The sequence below is a fragment of the Odocoileus virginianus genome, chromosome 2 (genome assembly GCF_023699985.2).
Source record: "Odocoileus virginianus isolate 20LAN1187 ecotype Illinois chromosome 2, Ovbor_1.2, whole genome shotgun sequence".
NCBI classification, from domain to species: domain Eukaryota; kingdom Metazoa; phylum Chordata; class Mammalia; order Artiodactyla; family Cervidae; genus Odocoileus; species Odocoileus virginianus.
Window position 1 is genome coordinate 28,228,819 of NC_069675.1, and position 23,302 is coordinate 28,252,120.

General features: G+C 38.9%; 2 protein-coding genes across 12 annotated transcripts in view; both read right to left on the reverse strand.

Moving 5' to 3' along the window:
* The window catches only part of STPG4 (sperm-tail PG-rich repeat containing 4), a 34,465-nt gene extending 28,599 nt beyond the window's left edge, over window positions 1–5,866 (reverse strand). For 6 of the 9 annotated variants that reach the window (XR_011491779.1, XR_011491781.1, XR_011491778.1 and 3 more), the window contains exons 1-3: window positions 5,733–5,866; window positions 3,356–3,412; window positions 2,066–2,323 (exon numbers count right to left, since the gene is read on the reverse strand). Coding sequence is in view for 3 of the 9 variants with exons in the window: in XM_070477901.1 (XP_070334002.1) it covers window positions 2,066–2,323; window positions 3,356–3,412; window positions 5,733–5,765 (348 nt within the window). In the remaining 6 variants the exon portion in view is untranslated. The remainder of the gene's footprint in view (window positions 1–2,065; window positions 2,324–3,355; window positions 3,413–5,732) is intronic. The other 3 variants (XR_011491775.1, XM_070477904.1, XM_070477914.1) reach the window with 2 other exon arrangements.
* Window positions 5,867–9,493: 3,627 nt separating this feature from the next.
* Window positions 9,494–22,121, reverse strand: CALM2 (calmodulin 2). 3 transcript variants are annotated; one of them, XM_020888887.2, is made up of 6 exons: window positions 22,038–22,121; window positions 16,511–16,541; window positions 11,399–11,542; window positions 11,180–11,286; window positions 10,624–10,759; window positions 9,494–10,158 (listed from the first exon to the last, which is right to left on the reverse strand). In XM_020888887.2, the coding sequence occupies exons 1-6, from the start codon at window positions 22,038–22,040 to the stop codon at window positions 10,130–10,132; spliced, it is 450 nt and encodes a 149-aa protein (XP_020744546.1). In that variant the 5' UTR covers window positions 22,041–22,121; the 3' UTR covers window positions 9,494–10,129. The 3 variants fall into 3 exon arrangements, with proteins under 3 accessions (XP_020744546.1, XP_070334044.1, XP_070334039.1); XM_070477943.1 differs by having other exon boundaries at window positions 21,996–22,055; XM_070477938.1 differs by lacking the exon at window positions 22,038–22,121 and adding an exon at window positions 21,876–21,935.
* Between the last annotated feature and the right edge of the window lie 1,181 nt (window positions 22,122–23,302).

A 23,302-nucleotide genomic window follows, 5' to 3' on the forward strand; every position in this document is an offset into this window, starting at 1 on the left:
AAGGTGTTAAATAAATAAAATCTTACAAGTAAAAAACAGCATTAATGAGGTACAATGGGACTATTCTATTAAGAATTATAAAGTTTATAATGTGTACTGTATCTACCTTGAATTCAAATGACTGTTTTACTGAGTTTTGCCATTAAAAAATCAGAATTATGAACTTTACTGGCGAGTAAATAGGGTTACATCTGAATATCTCTCCTCTTGTGAATATATTATACCTTTGAAATAGAAAATTAGGAAAACATTTAATTCTTCTAGTTTCTGGAACTCAAGCCTTTCTGGAAGGCGGAAGAGAAAGGAGAAAGAAAAGAAAGAAATAAGGAAAGTATTTTTAGAACATTTTATCCATCCCTCTGGATAAGCCAAATTCTTTTGGTCTTTTAAAGCATTAAATTTTGCCTAAGACCAACCATCTATTTTTTTCTTCTCTCAGCAGTGGGCCTGTGTCTACCCTCAGAAACCCAAAAAGTCAGAAGAGAGGAAGCAGAAAGGAAGTAAATGGTGGAGGAGGCTAAGGAAGAATGATTTTTGCATAGGAGGTGGCCAAGACAATTTCACATGTCGCCTGGTTACCTGATACCAAGCCATAAAAGTCTATGTATAATTCAGTGCTTGTATTCATCCACTGAACCGAACAGAATAAGATTTACCCTGTGAACATTTATCATTCTGTCCTGTTTCAAAGCCACAATTTGCAAAGCCCCAGGAAGGGTTCATTGCTTGGACACAACATGGGTTCATTTTGCTGAAGATTTCTTGTCCATCCTAATAACCACAACCCCTTCCATTCACTTCAACCTCCCAGTGGCAATGCATCGTCTCAGGTTATGATCATGTTATCCTGATAAGGCTGTAAAGACTGATACATATTATTAGCTCCTTTATAAACAGAAGATATTAAGGCCCAAAGTCCCAAATGACAAAGTCCATGTCCCAACTCTACCCTTCTGTGAAATGCCTCCTTTGGGATCCACCCCCTGATACCCTGCCCCTCATTCAAGGCCAGAGGCACGAGACAGACTGGAAAGAGCACCGAACTGGGGCTCAGAAGCCCTCAGTGAAAAGTACAGCTTGCACAGGCTTCCCTGTCCTTCTCTATCTCCTGGAGCTTGCTCAAATCCATTTCCTTGAGCCGGTGATGCTATCTAATGATAATTTAATAAAAAATAATAACAGAATAAAATTAGGTCAACCATAAAAAAGCACTGCCTTCTTTATAAGCTATGCACGTTGCAGCCAATTACTTCATCCCTATTCACCTCAGTTTTCTCATCTGTAAAATGGGGGTAAAATCCATCTTGCCTATTTCAGAATGCCTGGGAAGAACTACTAACAGAATATATGTGGAAGCTTACAGTAAATTATTAAGAGCCACAGGAATGTTATATAGTATCCAAGGTCCAACTTCAGTCCTACTCAATCCAGGGAGCGTTCTAGCCTTTCAATGCCACCTTCACTGAGCTCTCTCTAGGCCTTTCCTGCTACACATCTATCTCAGCACTTGATCTATTTGCTCTTGTATTGTTACTTAAATATTTCTAAGTCAGGAACATCGTCCCTTTACAGAACCTAGCCCAGGGCTCTAAGAAGCTGTGCTCAGTATCCTTAATGTGATGCATTCTGATATCACAATGCTCATTTCTGCTAGAAATTCTTGCAAAAGCTTTCCTATGGTGTACAGTCATATTCACACTCTAATATGAGGACTACTCACTGAAAGGCAGTTTTCTCTTTAAAAAAAAAGGACATACCATATCAACCGCTTAAAGAGACCAGAAGCATGGCCCCATCATAGATAAGACTCCAAGTCCGGGGAATCCTACCAAGAGTCCCCAGCAAGGGAAAAAAAATTTCCTGTGTCCACATTAGGTTGAGAAGGGAAACATCTTGCTGGACGTATTTGCAAGTGAAGCACGCTTTGTTTGATTTCTGGAAGAAATATGGCACCTACAGATTTTCAGTTTCTCCTGGGGAAGATACAATCTAAGTATAGAGAATATTTTCTTCTGGGCCTCTTGATAGCTTTCCCACACAAAGCCAACTGCTACCAGCACTTTACCTGATCTCTGTAAACCAGCATGCTGGGGCTTGACCGCGGTTTGTCCTTAAATGAGTAAGTGGCCACTTGCTTCTTTAACAACTCCAAGAAGTCAGGAGGCATGTACTGGGGAAGGTCATTCAGCACCGGATCATTTCTTTGCAAAAGAGGTGGTTTTTTCCTTCCTTCATTTTTAAAATTGTAGGTTGCTATCACTGGATTTAACAGGGATTCTTCAATAAAAGTTTTCAAGTGGTAAGTGCCAGGATTAGGAGTGTTCTGTGGAGAATTGATATCATTTTTCAAGTTAGTATGTTAAACTGGTAACATCTCCTAAAGCATAATTCTTTCAAAGGTCACTCCTAAGTAGTATTTCTCTTTGTTTTACTTAAGAGAAATGTTTTAATAAAATTCCATCAAGTAAACACTCCCCACAGAACAACATTTCAAGACAATCATGATGATTTCCTTTCTGCGACAATTGCTTAACTATAGCAAATGGGTTATGGCCATAGGTAAAGCTTTAACTTTTTAAAAAGTAGCCTCAAAGATACTTAAATTTGAGATTCTATTTGACTATAAATGTCAGGTCTCTCATGAAAACCTTCTGGATAAGTTTCATGACTAAATAGAAGTTATCCTACTTCAGTTTAGTAGATACCATGTGTTTCTTTCTAACCCTCAAGTGAGAAGCTACAGGATAATAACATAAGACTGAGGGTGAACTGGCAGAACATATGGTCTAATTAATCCAAGAAGAGGTTTGGGACTTTCAAATCACAACCACAGTATGGCTGAAAGGCCATCTTCCCACTGAGCACTTGACTCAGTTATACCATTAAAATTAGTTCAGTTCCAAAGAGGCTTTGGTCCCTAGGGCCCCTCTGTTATGGAAAGGTGTGAATAGAAAATATTTCTGCCATACAGAAATAATGTATCTTTCTTTCATATATGACCATCTTGCTTTCACACATTGACCATGTTAACACAAGCTATCATAGGCTCTTACTTTTTAAATAAGATAAAAACTGAAGTCAAACACCTTTCCAGAATGTGTAAGCTTAGCTGACTTTATCAAGATAACCTGTAGTGTAAAACACCTAGACTCCTATAGTTGTTTTACTTCCAAGCTTTTACTGCATTCAAAGTTTAGTTTCTCAGTCATGTCTGATACTAAAATTATAAATATAAAACGAGCCCAGGTAGATTGGAACCACCATTGTTTCCTTAAAATTAAGTATTAATGATTTAAAAGGTCAGACTCAAATACTGATTTAAATAGGAAATAGGAAAGGATGAAAATATACATACTGTTAATGCTATTCTCCACCATCCTTCTCTTTCAAAAGATGACTTCTGAGTTGGTTTCTATTAATAAACATAAAAATATGCTTATTCATTTCAGAAGTGATCACTAGAAGTTAAATATCACTTATAAAACATGTACTTGAAGAAACTGATACTGTATGAAACTGGTCACCCTGAATGAAAACAAGAGCTCCATAATCAATTTTGCCTATATTTCCTTAAATTGCTATTTTAAGATCTTAAGTGCTTTTTAAGTATCTAAATTTCCTTTGGGTAAATTAGAGTAATAAACATCCCCATCAGAGGACGAGATGGTTAGATGGCATCACCAACTCGACAGCATCACAAACTTGATGGAGTTTGAGGACACTTCAGGAGCTGGTGATGGACAGGGAAGCCTGGCGTGCTGCAGTCCACGAGGTCGCAAGGAGTTGAACACGACTGAGCAATTGAACTGAACGGAAACGTCCCCATCTCACCAAGATGTCATAAGAATAATTAGGTGACAAAATTTGGTGCTCTTAGGAAGCAAAGCAGAGAAGGCAATGGCAACCCACTCCAGTACTCTTGCCTGGAAAATCCCATGGACGGAGGAGCCTGGCAGGCTGCAGTCCATGGTGTCGCTATGAGTCGGACACAACTGGGTGGCTTCACTTTCACATTTCAGTTCCACGCATTGGAGAAGGGAATGGCAACCCACTTCAGCATTCTTGCCTGGAGAATCCCAGGGATGGGAGACCCTGGTGGGCTGCCGTCTCTGGGGCTGCATAGAGTCGGACATGACTGAAGCAACTTAGCAGCAGCAGGAAGCAAAGAGTTATGTAAACCCAAAACTGCATAAATGTTATTACGATTTATGGTTCAGGGAGCTCAAGGTAAAAATGTATAGACATCCAATTAATATAATATTGGGGTTCAAATTCCTGGCCATATAGCAAATGTTGAAAGTGCCATTTTCTAGATTTCCATATGCTATGATTTGGGCTTGAACTCCAGCTCAGCAACTACCTAGGTGTACTAGGCAAGTTAACCCCCATGAACCTCAGCTTTCTCTTAGGAGGACAACAAAAGGCACCAGAGTTGGCACAAAAATAAGGCATCATAAAGACCTGTACCCACAACCAGGACTCAGTAAGTGGTGGCTTTTATTTTTAATACCTCATCTGCCAAGTTAAGAAGAAAGTTATTTTTATATTCCTCAGTTTCCAAGGCCACTCTCGTCTTACACTCTAAGTACTCTAAAGTACATCCACTTATCATTATCCCATATTTGTTTCGGCTTCACTGTCAACAGTGAGGACAACAGAACACAGTTGCTTAGTTTTTTCCTTTTGTTACTTCCACTAGGTAAAATCTTTAAAATGCTGAGTTTTACTTTCATTTAGAATGCTTTTTTAATTGCTATGAAATACAGGTCATCTCAAGCAACAAGGCATTAAAAATAATAATCTAATCAGTAAACTGATATAATTCATTCTTCCTAACATATATCCACGTATAAGTAACCCTGGGCTTCAGTTTTACTATGAAATATAAGCATTTCTCTGAAAAAGCATTGCTTCATATGCACTGCTAAGTCTGAATTTCTTCCTATACATTCCCTTTATTAGATTTATGTTGAATCTTCTCTGTTGGACATTTATAGACACAGAAATTGAACTTCTTCAGGCAAGTTAAGACAGGTCTCCACCACTACCTAGGACCAGGGAAATGAAGTGGGAAGAAGGGAAAAGTAAACATGATACATCTGAAGGAAGGTATCTGGCAGCTGTTGTTTTGTTTAGCCCAAGACAGGTGACCTCAACTTCCCCTGTCTCCCACTTCATATTCACTTCAGGGGTGAATTACTTTACTCAAGTTAGGCTAAACATCCGTCACCCAAATTTATTTAAAAACTAAACAAGACAGTTTACAATATTTTATAAATACTACAGTAGGAAGCAAGGCAAAAACGTGTCCAATAGACCAAGGAAGGAAAAACCCATTCCCCTGGCAGACAGTGGGGGAGTGGGGGAGGAGGCGGAGGGAGGGAAACGAAGAAATCTAAGAATCCTGTTAAAGCAGTTGTCCAGCGCAAGTAGCAGTAGGTTGAGATGGGGGGTGGAGGATGGGAACCAGGACAGAAAACAAAGCACAAAGGGTAAGGATAAGTGAGAGCTAGGCAGGAGAAAAGCAAACGAAGGGCACTCAGTGATCAGGAAGAAAGGACTGCAAGCGTACACGTGAAGGTAGGGAGCGGAGGGGCCCAAGGACCCAGGAATAGACAGCTGGTGTTTTTGGCAGAGCCCAGCAGGGGTAACAGTGTTTTGAGAATTGAAGGCAGGGAAGGCAGGCGGTACCGAGGCCAAGGCAGAAGCCCCATGCCTCAGGTCTTCCTTACTGCGGTGGAGGTGATGGCGATAGACTGATCCATTGCTGCCTTTTCACTCTAGGCCGAGGCTGGCGTCCGGTTGCCAGGAGACGCCTCGGTTCGCCGGCTCCCGAGCATGCGCAGGAGACCTGCCAGTAGGTTTGGCTCTGGTGGTGGGGGAAGGGAGGTAGGCACACACTTGGAGGGCCCGCGCCAAGCCTAGCGAAATCGGTCAAGACCGTCACGCCCGTGCATGGTAAGAAAATCTAGAGGGCTCAGGAGTCACCAAGAGCCTGTGCCAAGGAGGCTTGTAAAGGAGCTAGAGCATCCCAAGATCTCCATCAGCCCTTTCCCAAATCACCTCCATGCTGAGGAAAAATCAACCTTAGCATCAGTTTCTAAATTTATCCAGAAGGAAATTTCTGGAGTGTCACTGCTTTGAGAAGGGCCATGAGCTCTAGATACAACAGTCTGTGAAACCACAGACCACCCTTTACCCTCTTTATAGACCCTCTTCATTGTCAGCCTATCTTGGCTGTAGCTCCTCAACCTATATACATTTCCATCTTTAAAAACAAACGTCCCCTCAACCTTAATAGTTTGATTTTATGGAATACCTGCCGTGTGCCAAATACTTCACATGTATTTAATCCTCAAAATAACCCTGTGAAATAAGTATCAATCCCATTTTATGCAGGAGGAAACAGGCTTCCTTGGACAGTTTAGCACAGCAGACTCTGCATCACACAACAGTGGCAGAACAGAGTTCAAATCCAGGCCTGATTCCAGTGCCCCCAACCGTCTACTATACCATGGAGTTTCTGCTTCCTGTCACACTTTCAAGAGCAGTGTGGATTCATTTCTTTCTTAACCTGCCCCATACTTCCCTGAAACTATCTTAATCTGACATCACACATCTTTTAAGTTAAAAACTGCACTTAGTAAATAAACTAGCCAGTTATTCAGTTGCCAAAATCAATGGGGATTTTTCAAGCTCTTAGCAAGCTTGACTTCAGTTCATCACTGCATTGATTCCTCTTTTCCATTCTTCTTGAATCCCTCTTCTCCCTTACCAGGATTTTTATTTGCTGATTTGTGTTTGTCTATAGAGGTGAAATATATTGGTACCCACATGGGGTATTTATGATTAACTTCATTGAAATCTGGAACGATCTGGCACAATGCATTCAATAATCATTGCCTTTAGAACAAAAGCAAAACTTACCATCTAGTCTCATCTTCCCATTAGAACCTCCTGATCTGATGTATACTTACAAATTCCAAACATGCCACCCACCATGTCTCCCCAAATGCTGACCCTTCAGCTTGAAATGCTATTCCCTTCTTCATGGCCTGGCATCCCTCAAGGGTCAACTCCTTTAAGTCACCTGAAGGACCCTGTGCCTATCTTTATAGAGGGACTCATTGTGACAAATCATGTCTCCCCTAATTTGAAACATATCCAAAACAGGTTTTTGTCCTAATTCTCAGCCCTTTCAACACAGGAAGTTTTCTTTTTATAAGTTAAAACCAGAAAATGGACTATAGTAGCACTTTCCAAATATGCACATGAAGTATCTGGAAATATTGTTAAAATACAGACAGATTCTCTAACAAGTTCTCACAGGTGATTGTGTGGGTGACTTTTCTGGGAAGCAAGAGAGGACACCATTAAATTTCTCCTAAAATACTGGGACTATTCAATAAATTCATTTAACATAGCCTTAAAAATAGGAAAAAGGGCAGGAGGAGCCAGGCACCAGGTTTGAAATAAAAAGCTGAAGTCGTAAGACCAAGAGACAAGTTAAATACAGAACTTTCACCAAAAGTGATTAAGCCAGTCCATCATTGTGCCTCATTTTACTTTCTTATTTTGGCTGAGCCTGTAAAACTGGCTCAGCAGACTAGGGACTGGTACCCTAGAGACTGAATATGATGAAAGGTACAGAGAAGTCCAGAAACCCATAGAAGGTATGAAATATAAGGGAACACCTAGATGAGAAAATAGTTTTGGGTACTGCAAAAATAGAAACAGCATGGGTCAATGATTTCAAGGACTTTGCCAATAAAACAGACTAAGTATGTAGAATAAACAAAATGTCCCCTTAAGAAAACAGTCTTGTACAGTATACTGTTTGATTTTCAGGTTACCATAACAGCAGTTTTAAAGGGAGGAGGCCATTCTCTTTGTGAATACAAGATTATACTATGTAGAGATCAACAGTGCCTATGCTATGCATCACATTTTTTAAAATTCTAGATAAAATACCTCATATTGTAGAATCATTTTTAACTGCACAGTGATAGTTTGGTTAACCATCTGAAAGCAAACATGCTACAGATTTGAGAAAAAATTAATAATTACTATGATGCTTCTAATATAAAACATAATATGGTTGACTTTAAATAAATGGTTTTTATAGTTCTGATTTGAGTAAGATTATGTAATGCTTAACTGTGTGACTTTTATGAAGACTACAATATAAAATCAGCAATGAGATGCACGCAAGTAACCACAAACCATGTTTTCCCCTTCCACCTTACCAACTCCAAACTATCGGAACTAGAAAAGCACCAATATTAACTTTGCCTAATTCCCTCATTTTACAAGGATCGTAACTGATTAACAGCATAGATATAATACAAATACTAAGAACTATGCTAAGTGCTGTGTGTGTGTGTGCTCAGTCATGTCTGGCTCTATGCTAAGTGCTTTACCTAAGATTATTATAAAAGCCAAGTCAGAAACCACCTGGGTAAATTACACCCATTTTACATGTAAGATAAGTGAGGTTCAGGTAGTATTGCCCTCTTCAAGGTTATACAGAGCAGTGATCTGACTACTGCTTCAATAAGCCCATGTTTAATATTCTGGAGATTATTGTGCCTCAATAGCACACAAAACACATGAAACTCGTATCTAATGAAGGTCTTCCTATTTATCGCCTGCCTAATATGTAATAACACCCTATTAAGATGACCAATTCCTGTAACTTCCCTTGTCCTATCTTTTCCTTCACGATCATCCAGTTTTCTGGCAGAGTAACATTGGTATTAAAGTAGTCAACAATGCATGGTAACCTGTCAAACAAATCACCCTCTAGGAAATTAAAAACCTTGTGGCTACAATAATCAAGGAATATACTTCATTGTTTTCATCCTGGCTCTGGTTTGCTATGGAATCTTTCATTAAGTATTTAAAAGTAATTAGAAAAACAGAAACCTTGATAGCCACCTTTTGTACAAAGAAAGCAATAGTTTAGAAGCAAGGAAAACTTTTAAATAAAACAAAGTTTAGTTACTATCAAGCCACTACCAAAGATATCTTATTTGTAAAACATGTTGAAGATAGTTAAGCACAACAGAAAATTCTTTCTTTTATGGTAGTAGAATTAAAAAGCACTGAGTAAAAATCAGAAAACAGGTAAAACAACTATCCCCTGCTCCAATTTGGATTTTTGTGTTTTAAAGCCCAAATATTTAAAAAAATCACTGCATGGCTGAAGTCAATATGGAAGCCAAAGCTGTAAATTATAAAAGTAGGCAACACTGAATACCTACGTCAGTCCCCATGCTAGGTACACTTATACAAGATTTTTTAATCTTTCAGTTAAACCTTTTGAAGGAAGTATCACAATCTAAAAACTAACCACCGTCTTAAATAGTAAAAAAAAAAAAAAAAAAAAAAAAAATTAAATATCTAAATTATACCAAGTAGAAGAAATTACACCCCCAATTTGACTATCAAAATTGTTCAACATCAAATTAATTAAATGACTCAGATTCAGAGCAACAGTTGGGTAAATTGTAATTTTTTTATTGGAAAACAAATATACAACTTGGAATGGATTTGAGGCAAATTGTGCCATAAGCAGATTTTCTTTAAGTGGCTAAAACAAAGTTTAAAAAGCAAGTTAACAATAAAAGAAAGTGTTTCTGGTATAGGACCAGCAGTACAAAAAAATAGTGTACGAGTACCTGGATAAAACACCCGTTTTGCAACAGTGCAACTTTTAAGTACATATTGTTGACTGTCCGTAGTCCACGCAGAGTTACAACTCCACACTTCAACAACAACATGCTGACAATTCCTAAAGAAAACTACTCAAAAAAAAAAAAAAAAAAAAGGCATAACCCAGATGTTCCCTCATTTGACCAACTCCATCTAAGTTTAGATGTGCAGAAGGGCTTAGATATATCCAGAGTAAGCCACATGCAACATGTTACTTGATCAATTTTCTAAAATAAGGTTTCAGGACAATGACAGTAAGATAAGGGAAGAAAACATGGAGGAATGAAGTCCTAATTACTATACATGCATATTTTTTTTGACAGTAGGGGGAAACCTTTTACAGATAAGTTACAAACAAAGAAAAGGCAAATAAACAATTTTGTACAAGAAATTTAACACATTCTGTACAATGTCTTCACTTTGCTGTCATCATTTGTACAAACTCTGAAAAAGAAGAAGTATACAAAGATGTTGAGTCAGTGGCAAAAGTCTGTCAAAACCAATCACACTTACTCAACTACTGAGCAGTTCCCACTCCCCTGTCTTTCCTCAAAATTATAAAGTACAGAGGAAAGCTAATTTACTGCTAAGGCTGGATTCTTCATAAATCAAAAATTACTTATGATTATTAACAAACCAAATTATTGCTTTAGTTTACCATATATGATACTTCTGAAGCATGTATAATTTCAGACTTAAAGCTAATTGGAGGGAAGGAGAATCCATTGAAAGACATTAAAGTCACCTTAATTCTGAGGATCCTGAAATAAGTTAGAAGAAGCTCTTCAAACTGTTCCACAATGGTTACCATAAATTGTCTTATCCTAGTTTGGAGTGCAGTGCTTCTTTTAAAAGGGTAGAATCTGATAGTAAAGCACAGGATAAGGCTGTGACAGTGAAAAGACTTACCTTCATAGTTTACTTGACCATCACCATCAATATCTGCTTCCCTGATCATTTCATCAACCTCTTCATCTGTTAACTTCTCTCCAAGGTTTGTCATCACATGGCGGAGCTCTGCTGCACTAATATAGCCATTACCATCCTACAAAAAAATTTAGTAGAATGTCTGAGCAATATTATAGATGTAATGAGCTGGATAAGAAGTTTACTAAACTTCACATTCGGGAGCAAAATATACTTCAGAAATCCACACAAACCTTTATTTAACGATTTCTTAGTTCCAAAGTCAATACCTCTTCTGCCACAAAACTAATACTATATATATATTACACACACACACACACACACACACACACACAACTATTGGGCTTCCCTCATAGCTCAGTCGGTAAAGAATGTTATTAGGAAATCTCCTTCTACACTAAATTCTCAGAAAGCTTTTGCTTGATATTAAAGTATGTTGGCAAATAATCACAAAAACAAGTCTTCAAAGATTAAGAGATCCTAATATATTTAAAAATCCTCAAATTAAAACGGAACAAATCCAGTTTCAAATACTTACCTTATCAAACACACGGAATGCTTCTCTAATTTCTTCTTCACTGTCTGTGTCTTTCATTTTTCTTGCCATCATTGTCAGAAATTCCGGGAAGTCAATTGTGCCATTACCTGCGATGGTGTTGGTTGAAATATTACAATATTTGAAATATTGTATTACAATAGAATTTAAATGCCACTTCTTCAACTCCCTCTTCTCAAACCCAGAATTAAAAAGACGTACCATCAGCATCTACTTCATTAATCATGTCCTGTAACTCTGCTTCTGTGGGATTCTGCCCAAGAGACCTCATTACAGTTCCCAATTCCTTTGTTGTTATAGTTCCATCACCATCCTTGTCAAATAGTGAAAAAGCTTCTTTGAATTCTGTTTGAAAAGAAAACACAGTCAAAATGTACAGGTTAAAAATAAAGTAACCTAAGCGAAATGTATTAATCAACTCTCAAAGCAAAGGTATTATATGGAGATAGGACTTGAAATGGGATTTTTATTCCTGAAGGATTAGGTGGAAAACCTTGTGGTATTTCAAGCTTTTTTAGCTAATCATATGCTCATACTGATCTACCTGGGAGTTTTTTCCATCTAAAATCTCACAGGGACTCCAAAATCTACACTAGATAAAAGTCAAATTGTTGAAAAAGCAGAACCTAAAAACTCCAAATGTCTGGCTTCTGTATTTTCTGTTGAAGCTGCTCTGTGGAACACAATTCAATTACAGATCTAACCTGCACTCACAATAGAAAAGGAAACCATTGTTACCAAGTACGTTTATTTCTATACAGCAACTGTACTACTTACAGTAATCCTTAAAAGTAAAAATTAAGTCCATTTAATCACTTACTAAATTAAAAACAAAAAACTTTAAACTTTAGAACATGCATTAAGCTAGTTTCCTTTTCTGGAGGACATAAGAGACTATCACCAAATAATCTGTAATGATGTTAACAATGGGATGATAAAGGTATGTATGGCCAGTTTTAACTGTTATTATCACTGAAAACAAAAATAATTTAGACCTCTCTTCAGAATATAAATTCGGAGCTTGCAACAAAATGAAATATATTATTGCCTAAAATCTTTAAGATACTATTGTGAAATAATGTTGCTTCTATCAATAGTTCACCACTAAATTACATGGAAAGCTACTAGAACAGTCTAGGATACCCAAATACCGAGAAACTAGAAATTTACTTTAACAGTGCAAGAGCGCCTATTAATGAGCTAATAACAAAGCGAGTAGGAATAGAGATATTAGGCTCAATCAGCAAGTAAATACAAAAACATAAAGCACAGAAACTAAAAGAATCGGGAACTCAACTGCTTGGGCTTAAAAGAATTCCAGCTCTGCTACTAACTAGTAATGGAACCATGGGCAAATTTTCCACCTCAGCGTCCTCATTTTTGTTACTTGGGGCAAATTGTACCTTCCCGTGTGGCTCAGCTGGTAAAGAATCCACCTACAATGTGAGACCTGGGTTGGGAAGATCCCCTGGAGAAGAGAAAGGCTACCCACTCCAGTTTTCTGGTCTGGAGAATCCCATGCACTGTATAGTCCATGGGGGTCACAAAGAATTTGGACATGATTGAGCGACTTTCACTTGTTCACTTGGTATCTACTTCCCAAATAATTAATATAAGTAAAGCACATTGAACTATGCCTGGCAAGTACTTAAATATCAAGAAAGAGATGATGTCATTTTCCTGTAACCTTACACTGCCAAAGGGTCTCGCTATTTGTCTCCTGCATGTAGATCTGACCAAATTTCTTATCCTTTTCTCTCTCCTTGGCCATTTCGTCTACGCCCACTAATGATGAAGACTTCAGTTAGTCCACTCATCTCTCTCAAAGTATTATTTTTATTTCTGACATCCTACAGCCCCTAGCTGACCTCAAGGAAAAAATTAAAATGAATTCCATATATAGCAACCCTAAGAACACAAGCAAGTTACCTTAATTCTTTTCCCCTGAAACAAGGCCTGCTGAATTCTGCTATTTAAATACTGCCTTGATTTTTTTTTTTCATCTCTACATCCAACATTTTGGTTTATGGCCCCATCATCTTTTATCTGGACTACCACAATAGCCTCCTAATGGGTTCTTTATTTAAAATTACCCACACAAGTACCTGAGTCATATTACCATTTTGGATTATCCCATTATTTTCTTCTGCTTTGATTCTTTTAATTGTTTAGCTTTAGACTAGTATCACTGTAGTAAGTGCTACTTACTCTCAATGCTAAACAGTCCACTCCATTTAAATGTTACTTGTTTTCAGAGAAACTCACCTGATATTAGAAGCTTAGAACCAAACCACTGAATCTTATGAAAATATGCAGTACTAACCTAGACCAATTCAATGACAAAAGTAAATCAGTAATTCCTACAAAGAGCAGAATTTGATGAAAATACTTCCATTTTACCCAAGTTTTTTTAAAAAACAGGAGGTACAAATACTGTCTAGAAATATCAGATATAACTATCATAATCATTTTACTAAATGACTTAATTTAAAAAACTATTCTGAAAGATGCATGCTACACATTTATGTATGTTCTAAATTTCAACAGGCAGAAATACCTGTAAAAACCTGAAATAAAAATAAACTGAAAAATACAATTTAAATTCACCTTTTATAGCTCACCACCTGTGCTTCAGAACTTGTTTAATCTTCATGTATAGATGCATATCATTTTAAACAAGTAATTTCCAGAAATGACTTGAAATATAAACCTAGGAGTCATAACTCCAATACACAGTAAGAAAACAGGTCCTATCACAGAACAGCTTTCTTCAATATAACCGATGGAACCTCCCAAAATCTATTCTAGCTATGCCTAAGTTGAAACTTTCAGAAGTCATATTATTACTTGTTTTAGATTTTCATTAGCAACCACAGGATACCTCTCTATGTTTTACATAAATTCACATTATTATTAAAACAGGTTATCATGAAACAAGAAAAATCTAATGCCTGTTAACCAATTTCTATTTATTTATAAAATTCTGAACTTAATGATCCTTTAAAGGCCATATAGTTAAATCCTTAAAGGCCTTTATTATTGAGTAAAATTAGTACTTTTTTTTTAATCAAGTAAGTTTTATCCCTACACCGAAATTTAAAAGTTTAGGCATAAATTTCTTTAAAGAAAAAAATTATTTTACATTTTTCTTTTAAATACCAACAACTAACGACATCATTGCAAGTCATCAACAAAATTCACTTGTTATTACTGATGTCACACTAGACTGTTCTGGATTGCTCTTTAACACCAGGGTAACATAAACAATTCTAGGCACTTCACTTAAGCGTACATTTTTCTAGGCCAAGTTACCTGCTAGAGGAATTTTAAATCAGTCAGCATATGAAAATAAAGCTAACTGAAAAAGTACCTTAGTATATTCAACTTTGCAACTCAAAAGTAAAGGACTCTAGGAGGAGGCAGAGTAATTGTTAGTATAGAGTAGGTACTGCTTTAGAACATATCTGTGTGGCACACATCTTTGAAAATTTCTCTCTTCAGGAAATATTTACTCAGTCCTTACTGTGTGGGAGGTAGTAGGGAAACAAGAGGAAATAAGGATTTTTATTTTAGTAGCGTAAAAGCTTTAGCTCCTCTACTTTAAAGGTTCACTAAAACCTGGGCTCCAATAACAGCTTTATTAAAAGCCTAGGAAAAGGTGGGGTAAGCAAAGAACCTAAGAACAGATTTTTCTGCTACTCACTAGAATTTAATTGTATGATAGGAACCAATGAAAAGACAGAATTTATCTTAAGGACAATGTTCCATGAACTTTAAGTATTCTTTACAAAAATGCTATCAACCATTGAGGATTGATCCTCTTGTATTTAACAGACACAAACTACTTTTTAAAGAGTTGTATGTGTGTTTGGGAAAGGAGTAATGAGCACCAACTATGTAACTGGCACTTTGAATAATTCACTATCTACCCTAAAGTGAACATGCTGTGCCATGCATAATTACCTGAGACTACAGAGAAACAAAGGCAAAGAAGACAGGTCTATTTGAGAAGGTAAGAACTTAAGATTGCAAATAACAGTCCGAGTCATATATAAAAAACTATTACAGAATAACTTACATTTCATCAATACACCTAAAATACTATATATGAACAAAAGAAATCATCTCCAAAGCTCTGCTTGACTACTTCAACATACTCTATACACACAAATTTACCAAACTGAAACAGCAAATTCCCAGCTTAAGTCAAATGCACATAAGAAATAAAAAAAACCTGTCAAATTGGTCCTCAATGCTAATAGCTTTCTACTTTATACAGTCCAAGCAAATATTATCTGTGATGAGAATTTGAGATTATTGATTTCTGGCTTTGCCAAGTCTGTGTGTGAAGTGTGGGGTAGTAAAGTAATACCAGAGTTCCAACTGGGTTTCTCAGTTTTCTCTAGCTTTAAAAAAAAAAAGCTTCAGTGCTTTTGAGCACTTGAAACTCTTTGCCTATCAGGAAAACCATTGCAGTTAAAACTGCCTGATGCTTTCATTACTAAGTCTCTAATCAAAGTCAAGGAATAGTTTGAAAAGCATTTCAACCCTGAAATTAAAAAAAAAAAAAAAAATTTAGAAGTTTCCCCAACCTTTTCTTAACTAGCCACCTCAAAAATATTAGAATAAAATCAAAAGTACTACTGGTTCAGCATAATGACAAGATGACATCAGGTTTTATGTAACAATTTCACATTTCCACAGCAAGCTAAAGGATACAAGACTTCTAAACTCATTTCAATAGCTGTCACTGCTTTTAAGATAAAACTCAAACTTGCTGCATCTATAAAACAGAATACTAACTTTTGGATCTAAGTTTTTCACTAGAGAAATGGTTATTCCCTGATTGACTGACCATATATGCAATTCTAAGGTTAAAATATCAGCTACTTTAAACCACGGTATATTCAACATTCATTTTCTGATTTTAACATTTCAAGTTAATTACTACTTGGCCTCTTTTCTTGTGGAGACTGATTTGAAGTTGCAGAGTTAAAAACTGCCCAGAATTAATCTTTAGACTAAAATAACTTCAAGAAAAACAAAACAAAGAGCCTCCCAACACCAGGCTCAAAAGTATACCTACATAACCTAAAACATGTCTCTAACTACAGTTAGCCCCACACATCTTTCACAGTCAAGTTTACCTTCTCACTTGCCAGAGCAGGTTCAATTACTCTCTTACATTATACTTACTTGTTCCCATCTACTACACAGATCAAAGTCAATTCTTTCATACAAATATCTTTTTTTGAGAATGGCTTTTCAATTTATAAAATTCAATGGGTATAACCTAGCAAAGTTATTTCTCACCTGCAATCTGCTCTTCAGTCAGTTGGTCAGCCTAAAAAGAAATCAAAGAAATAGTTAAGTGGCTTGACAGTATATAGTTTAACAGTTACAGAAACAAATTTTAAAACACTTAAGAGTTCATCTGGTTTCATAAACTTCTCAACTTCATTTAGTTCACTCCTTAGTACCAAACATGGGTGGGCAGAAAATACGCTCTGGTTTATCCCCAAAGCTAAGCTACCTTGCCCCCAAGTTTAAGATGTGAAAATATTTCAGAATATATTCGAAAGTCTAAATTTTACATAAATTTTAAAAAAGCAAATCTAGCACACTAACAGTACAAAGCTTAATTGGAACTGTACTCTTCTAAAGCAAGGACAGATGCAAAAGAAGCATTGTTTCCTTTTTCAAAGTTAGTATATCTAAACTTAAGCTCATCTCCTCAGGTAGATAAAAACCATTAATACCAGAAATCTCCACCAAATCAAAAATAAACAAGAACTACATTTAAACTTTCCCTATAAGTGATTAAATACTTCACTTGGACATGTGATGTTTGTTCCAAACCTCAAAAAACCCAAAGATTACTAAGCAAAACTCTTATCTATCAAAAAGATAAAAATCCAAGCTGTACTGGTTGGGGCAACATGAAAGTTACCAGTTTTACTCCTCACCTGCCATGCAACTGCAGAGAATCCAGGATTCTGAATATTTGAAGGACATTATTTACAAAATGTTAAGTCCACTTATTCATTTTCTTTTGATGTTTAAAATTCCAAAGTGATAAGGTTTGTGATGTTTTTAGCAAATGGGGGGGGGGGGGAGTTACTTGTTTTTACTTTAAAAAAAAAAAAAAAAGCATCTTCAGGCATTTGCTGAAACCCATTATATATGTTGCTTTTATCCAATCTTCACAACCCTAAATGGTATTAATAATACCATTAATACTCTATCTTACAGATGGGGGAAAAGGCTAAGGTTAAATTTCAGGGAGCAGGAGTACAAAATTACTAACATGTAGGGTCAGAATTAAACACTTGTTGGACATATCCAATACCTCAAGTTTTCAATTCAGAGCACACTATAAAGATACTTGCAGAATAACAAGGTTCCCTGTTTCTCATGTGGCCTTCATCCGTGGACATGCACTGCTTATTGGAACATATATCCAGAGGTACTGACAAGAAATAGCTTCCTAGCTAACATTCCTACCTACAGGAAGTCAAGAATACTGTGATTAATTCATTCACTTATTGGTATGAAAGAAAAATAAACACTGCCTGGTTTCATTTTAAATGAACACACCCCTGGAAAGGCTAATAACCTTAATACAGGATGGCATTCACATTTTCTCTAGGGGACAGCATGAAAGCATTTGAGAAGAAACCCAGAAAAAAAGAAATTTCTTTGCGTGACCAATTTTGATTTGACCTTGAAGCAAATGCAAGGTCTTTAGAATCTACTTTTAGCCTTACAAATCCCAATTCTCCAAGTATTTGGTATAAAATCAGACTGTGTTCTCTATGAATAAGAATTAAAACCCATCCACTGTTATTTTTTACTTTGTTAGAGGCTATAGATGATTTACCTCTGGTCTAATTCCATCCTGCAGGACTTCTATCATTTCTACAAGAAGGGTAACATGGCATGGTGGAAGAAAAAAAGCATGGTGCTTTGAGGCATCACTGGTTTAGTATCCCAGCTCTGCCACCATGTGACCTTGGACATGTTATTCAACCGCTCATTGTCAACTTCACCTATAACACAGAATATTAATACCTACCTTGCAGAGTCATTGTGCAGTTAGAAGCTATATATAAAGGGCTAGCCCCAAAAGTTCAGTGAAAATTACTTTATGTAAGTTAATTAACCAAAGAACCTACTATGTTAATAATAAACACCAACCTGACTAGTTCAACTTCCAGTGAAGGTAGACAGGTGGGGCATTATCAAGCCCTTTACAGCAAACTCTCCATGTTCCTTTTTAACTTTGCTTTAAGATGAGAAAATCTATTTCCACAAACTGAGGCCACAAGCCCAGGAACAAATGGGGCAGGAGAAATCAGTTTAGGACTAAAAATGTTAACCCAAAAGTGTGTAAAACACAGGAATATATATGAAAGCTGAAAGAATGACTGCTACATGCAGAAACTGAGACAGTGGGGTTTTTCCAACAAGTTGAAACAGAGGAGATTTTGGGAAGAGTCACATATGAAAGCTGAGAAGGCTTTAGGAAGAAAAAAACCTTTTGTATTTACTACTAACCCATAGTCCAAGGCTTTAAAATAACCTTCATCAGTAACTTTCAGACTAAAGACTACTGAAAGTAAAAACACAAAGCTCCCTAGCACTGTAATTTGTAAGCTTTTTCCAATGACATGCAAATAAATGTGGTTCTTATTTTTGTCTATGCATAGGGTCATTTTCTTAGTAGAAGAACTAGAAGAATTATACTTTTGGGAAAACTCAAGCTCATTAAAATGTGTTTACCTCAGTGAAGAGTAATTCACTAGAGAGATGACTACTTCTTACTCCTTTATTTCTACAAATATCGCTTTCAACTGCTACTGTCAACTCTAGAGAAAGCTCCCAAACGTTAGTATATGCTTAGGTTCCAGCTGAGACTTACTGGACTAGACTGTGCATTTTGAGAACCACAGGTGATTTGTAAACACTGAGAAAAACAGAGTTCACTACTCTAGACTACATGTGTGACCTTAAGGGAATTATGTACCTATTTAACATTTCCCAAATGGCATTCAAAAGCAGGTATGGATACCTGCTTTTATAAAAATAATCCAAAATTCTTATCTCAATAAATGTGAGTCCATAGGCTTGAAATGGAACAAGCTTTCGTTTTGCATTCATTCCTGTTTACTCCAAGTATTTCTTAGATACAACAAAGGCTTCCATGCTAAGCAAAAATTTTTCTAGTTTCAGAAGTCAGGGCATTTGTTTCACCTATATTAAAAGCAGCCTCTAAGTTATTTCAACAGAATTTAAAAGATACCTTTAATTCTGATAGAACAGCACTTACTATACAGTATCTTGGCCCAAAAGGGAAACTAGAAGAAATTACTTAAAAATTAGGACCTTTACTAAAGGCCTAATTTGATCAGTCTACCCGAACCTAGAACTTTCAATACTTTAATAGTGGCATAAATAATTTCTTTAGTCTAACAGAAACAGATCTTCTTGCTGTTCGATGGGTATTTATTTAGATTCAAGTGACCAAAAGTTCCACGTCTTCACATCTTTTACTTATCTCATCACCCCTGCTTCAAGTCTTCTTAATCAATCTCCCTTTCAACGACCATGTATCACCTATGTGTAAACCCAAGAGCCACGTGAGCAAACTTATTCCGTATCAAATAAATGTTCATTCTTTGACTTTATGGAGTCCTAATTTTAAACCTTCAGGTCTTATAATTATAAAATTACCTACGCCAGCGGTAAAGAACCTGTCTGCCAATGCAGGAGACATAAGACAGGAGGGTTCGATCCTTGGGTTGGGAAGATCCCCTGGAGTAGGAAAGGGCAACCCACTTCAGTGTTTTTGCGGGGAGAATCCCACGGACAGAGGAGCCTGGAGGGCTACAGTCCATAGGATTGCAAAGAGTCTTGACACAACTGAAGTGACTTAGCAAGGATGAGTCCCCAATATTTAGTTAACAATGACTCAAAACAGTAATGATGTGATCAGTAACTACAAGAGCTTACTTTTGGCAAAGGACCACGAAAGGTTAGATACAAACTGTGCCTCATCAAGAAAATCTGAGATCTTGATTTAATTATCAGACTGATTAGAAACAAAACTTATTTTTCATTTACTTAATATAAAAAATTCACCCCACAATTCAGAACCTTAATTACACGCCTATTTTCACCTAAAAGAATAAATTCCACCAGCATATTCAAATTTAGAATAAAATAATTAAAATATCAAAATGGAACGAGTACATCAAACAAATGTGAACTCCTCTCCCCACACCCATAACAGGGTGGAGGTTTCAGTTGGCAAGGATTCCCAACTCCTGTTTAAGATGTCACCTTGCCTCCTGGACACACCCATCGCCTGTAACCACTTGGCAGAAGGAACCACAAAATAAGTATTGCAAATTACCGCTCTCATTAGACTTTTTTTAAACAGGAAAGAACAGGAGTTCCGGTCTCAAGTGACAGGAAAATGCTTTTTAAAAATCCCGTCCCCCAATATACTCTTCTGTCACGATAGTCTTTGACAGCCATTAATGTACAAATGAATTAAACCGCACCTAAAAAATAACCTGGCATTTTTGCTACGGTTAAAAGGAGTTATTTTCAAGGGTGTTGGAGCGGGGGCAATACAGTGTTAATGGATCTTAAACATTTCAACGTGCACGTGAGCACTCAGAAGAGGACTGTGGCCCTGTCAAAGGCATCCTTCCGATTGTTACTAGAGGGTAAGATCGACTTTGGCAACAGAACGGGAGTCACCCCGGAGATGGCTTTCGGTGAGTGAATAGAAAAACGCCTTTCAAACGCCAGCTGGAGTCTCTGGCTTTCTCTAACGAGATGCGCAGTGCGAGGCTGCGCCTGACTTCAGATATAGTCATTTCCTTCAACGACAAAACCACTTAAAATTTTTTTAGAAATATTTAGCCTGCGAGCTGGAATTAGGCCTCAAGGCCCATATGTAGCAGAAAGATCAGGATTCACCGAGCTTCCTTCTCGCCGCCGGGGGTGGGGTGGGGTGGAGTGGAGGGAGAGGGAGGGGAGGGAGGGGGAGGGGTGGGGGTGGGGGTGGGGGATGGGAATCGAACGAGCTGCCCTCCTCAACCGTTGCCCTACCGGACGACCCCGCAGCGCCGCGGGACGCCCAGACCTCCGCAGTCCTGCAGGTGCCAGCGCAGCAGCTGGAGCTCGAGCCGGGTCTGGCGGGCGACGGCCGCGGTCCCGAGCCCGCCCCGCCCCCGGCCGCTCCCCGCGGACTCGGCCCACTCAAGCTTGTCCGCCCGCCCGCTCGCGCGCCCCCAGCTCCCTCCCGGCCCAGCACGCGGGGGCTGTTGGCTAACGGCGGCGCGGGCGCTCGCCCCGGGCCTCGCGCGCTCCCGCCCGCCCCCTCGGCGCATGGCGGCCGCGCGCGGACAAAGGCGCTTCCTGGCGCCCGCACCAACCGTCCGTTGGGCTTTTGAATACGGCCCCTGGCTGACCTTTTGAGATGCCCGACCCAAGGCTTCTGCGCTCCGGCTCCTCCCGCCCTTTAACCCTCGCCTACCCCGGCTGCCCCCGCCCCAGCTCCATACACATCCAGCCTCTAAGGTGCCCCAAGGTCCCGGGGGCGGTGCGCCTGGCCCCCAGTACACCACGGGACACCTCCCTGAGGAGAGTGGGGGTTGGGAAGCACCTGCGACACAACCGCCGCGGACGCCCCCAGCCTCTGGCGCGCCATCCCCCTGGCGAAGACCACTCCTAAAGAGTGTGAGAAAGATTAGTTCCCTTTCGTCAGTTCGCTTCAGCCTCTTACCCCCCTACAGGCCGAGCGCCCGCAGCTTAGCGACGCACTCACCATGCTGCAAGCGCTACCGGTCTCCGGGACGCAACCACACAACCAGTCAGCTCGCTCGCTCCACTCGGACTAATTCTCCCCTCCGCCCCCAGCGCCTCATAAACACCTCCCTCCGCCAGATCCCTCCGCCACACTTCAGATAACGGAACATCATAAACGAGTCCCGGCCAACCCCCTCCCCTCCCAACTCCTCTCGAGACCCTCTTATCCACAATTATGTGATAGACGATGCAAAAGATAAAGGGAAGGGGACGAACGGATGACGTAACTGTGTTTCACTCCCTAGCGAGCCGTTGAAGAGCCGGTGGAGTGGCGCCTGAGAGGCGCTACTTTGCGGCGCGGAAGAGCATCGTAGTAGCGACGCCCAGCGCGATGATCGTTGAGCCCTCCTCTGATTGGCTGGTTCGTACCTGCAATGCGTCACTGGGGCTCGCAGCCGCTGCCGGGACGCGGTGCAGCTTCTGCCGTTGCGGCTCGGGCAGCGCTGTCCTGGCAACTGCGCTTGGCTGGAAAGCTTTCCTCCTCCACCCATCCTTCCTCGCCACATTTGCACGAACGCTTTCCCGCCCCGGTGTAGGGGGGTCTACGAAAATAGCGATTAAGAATGAAGTTGAAAGACCCAGTGAAACCCTTTTCCCGCACTCTTCATCTCATCCTCGTTTATCTGCCTTGTGGAGGCCACATGTTTACCGTGTAACTCCCCCACAAAGCGAAAAGTGAAAATCACTCGGTTGTGTCCTACTCTTTTTGACCCCATGGAATTCTCCAGGCCAGAATACTGGAGTGGGTATCCTTTTCATTCTCCAGGGGATCTTCCCAGCCCAGGGATCGAACCCAGGTCTCCGGCATTGCAAGCAGATTCTTTACCAGCTGAGCCCACAAAGCCCATGAACATCTTGGTAAGGGCGAATGCAGCTGCTCACCTGACTAATCCTGAAGGAACTTCCGTTTATACTTCCCCTTTGCCTTCATCATGGGGAAATTTACCAGAGGGGAAAAATATTTTTAAAAAACGCAGTATACGAAATTCCAATAGTCCCTTGATACTGTGGAATAGGCTTGGAGTGAGACCTGGGTATGAGTACTGGTTGGGTCACTTTTGTTAGATGTATAACCTTGGATGAGTCATTTAATCTTTAGCCTCATTTGTAAAATGGAGGTTACGATACTTATCTTGAAAGGTTACAAGAATTAGAATCATATAAAGATTAGCATCCAGGTAAAGTGTTGAAGTACGTGGTACAGGGTAGACACACAGTGGTTAC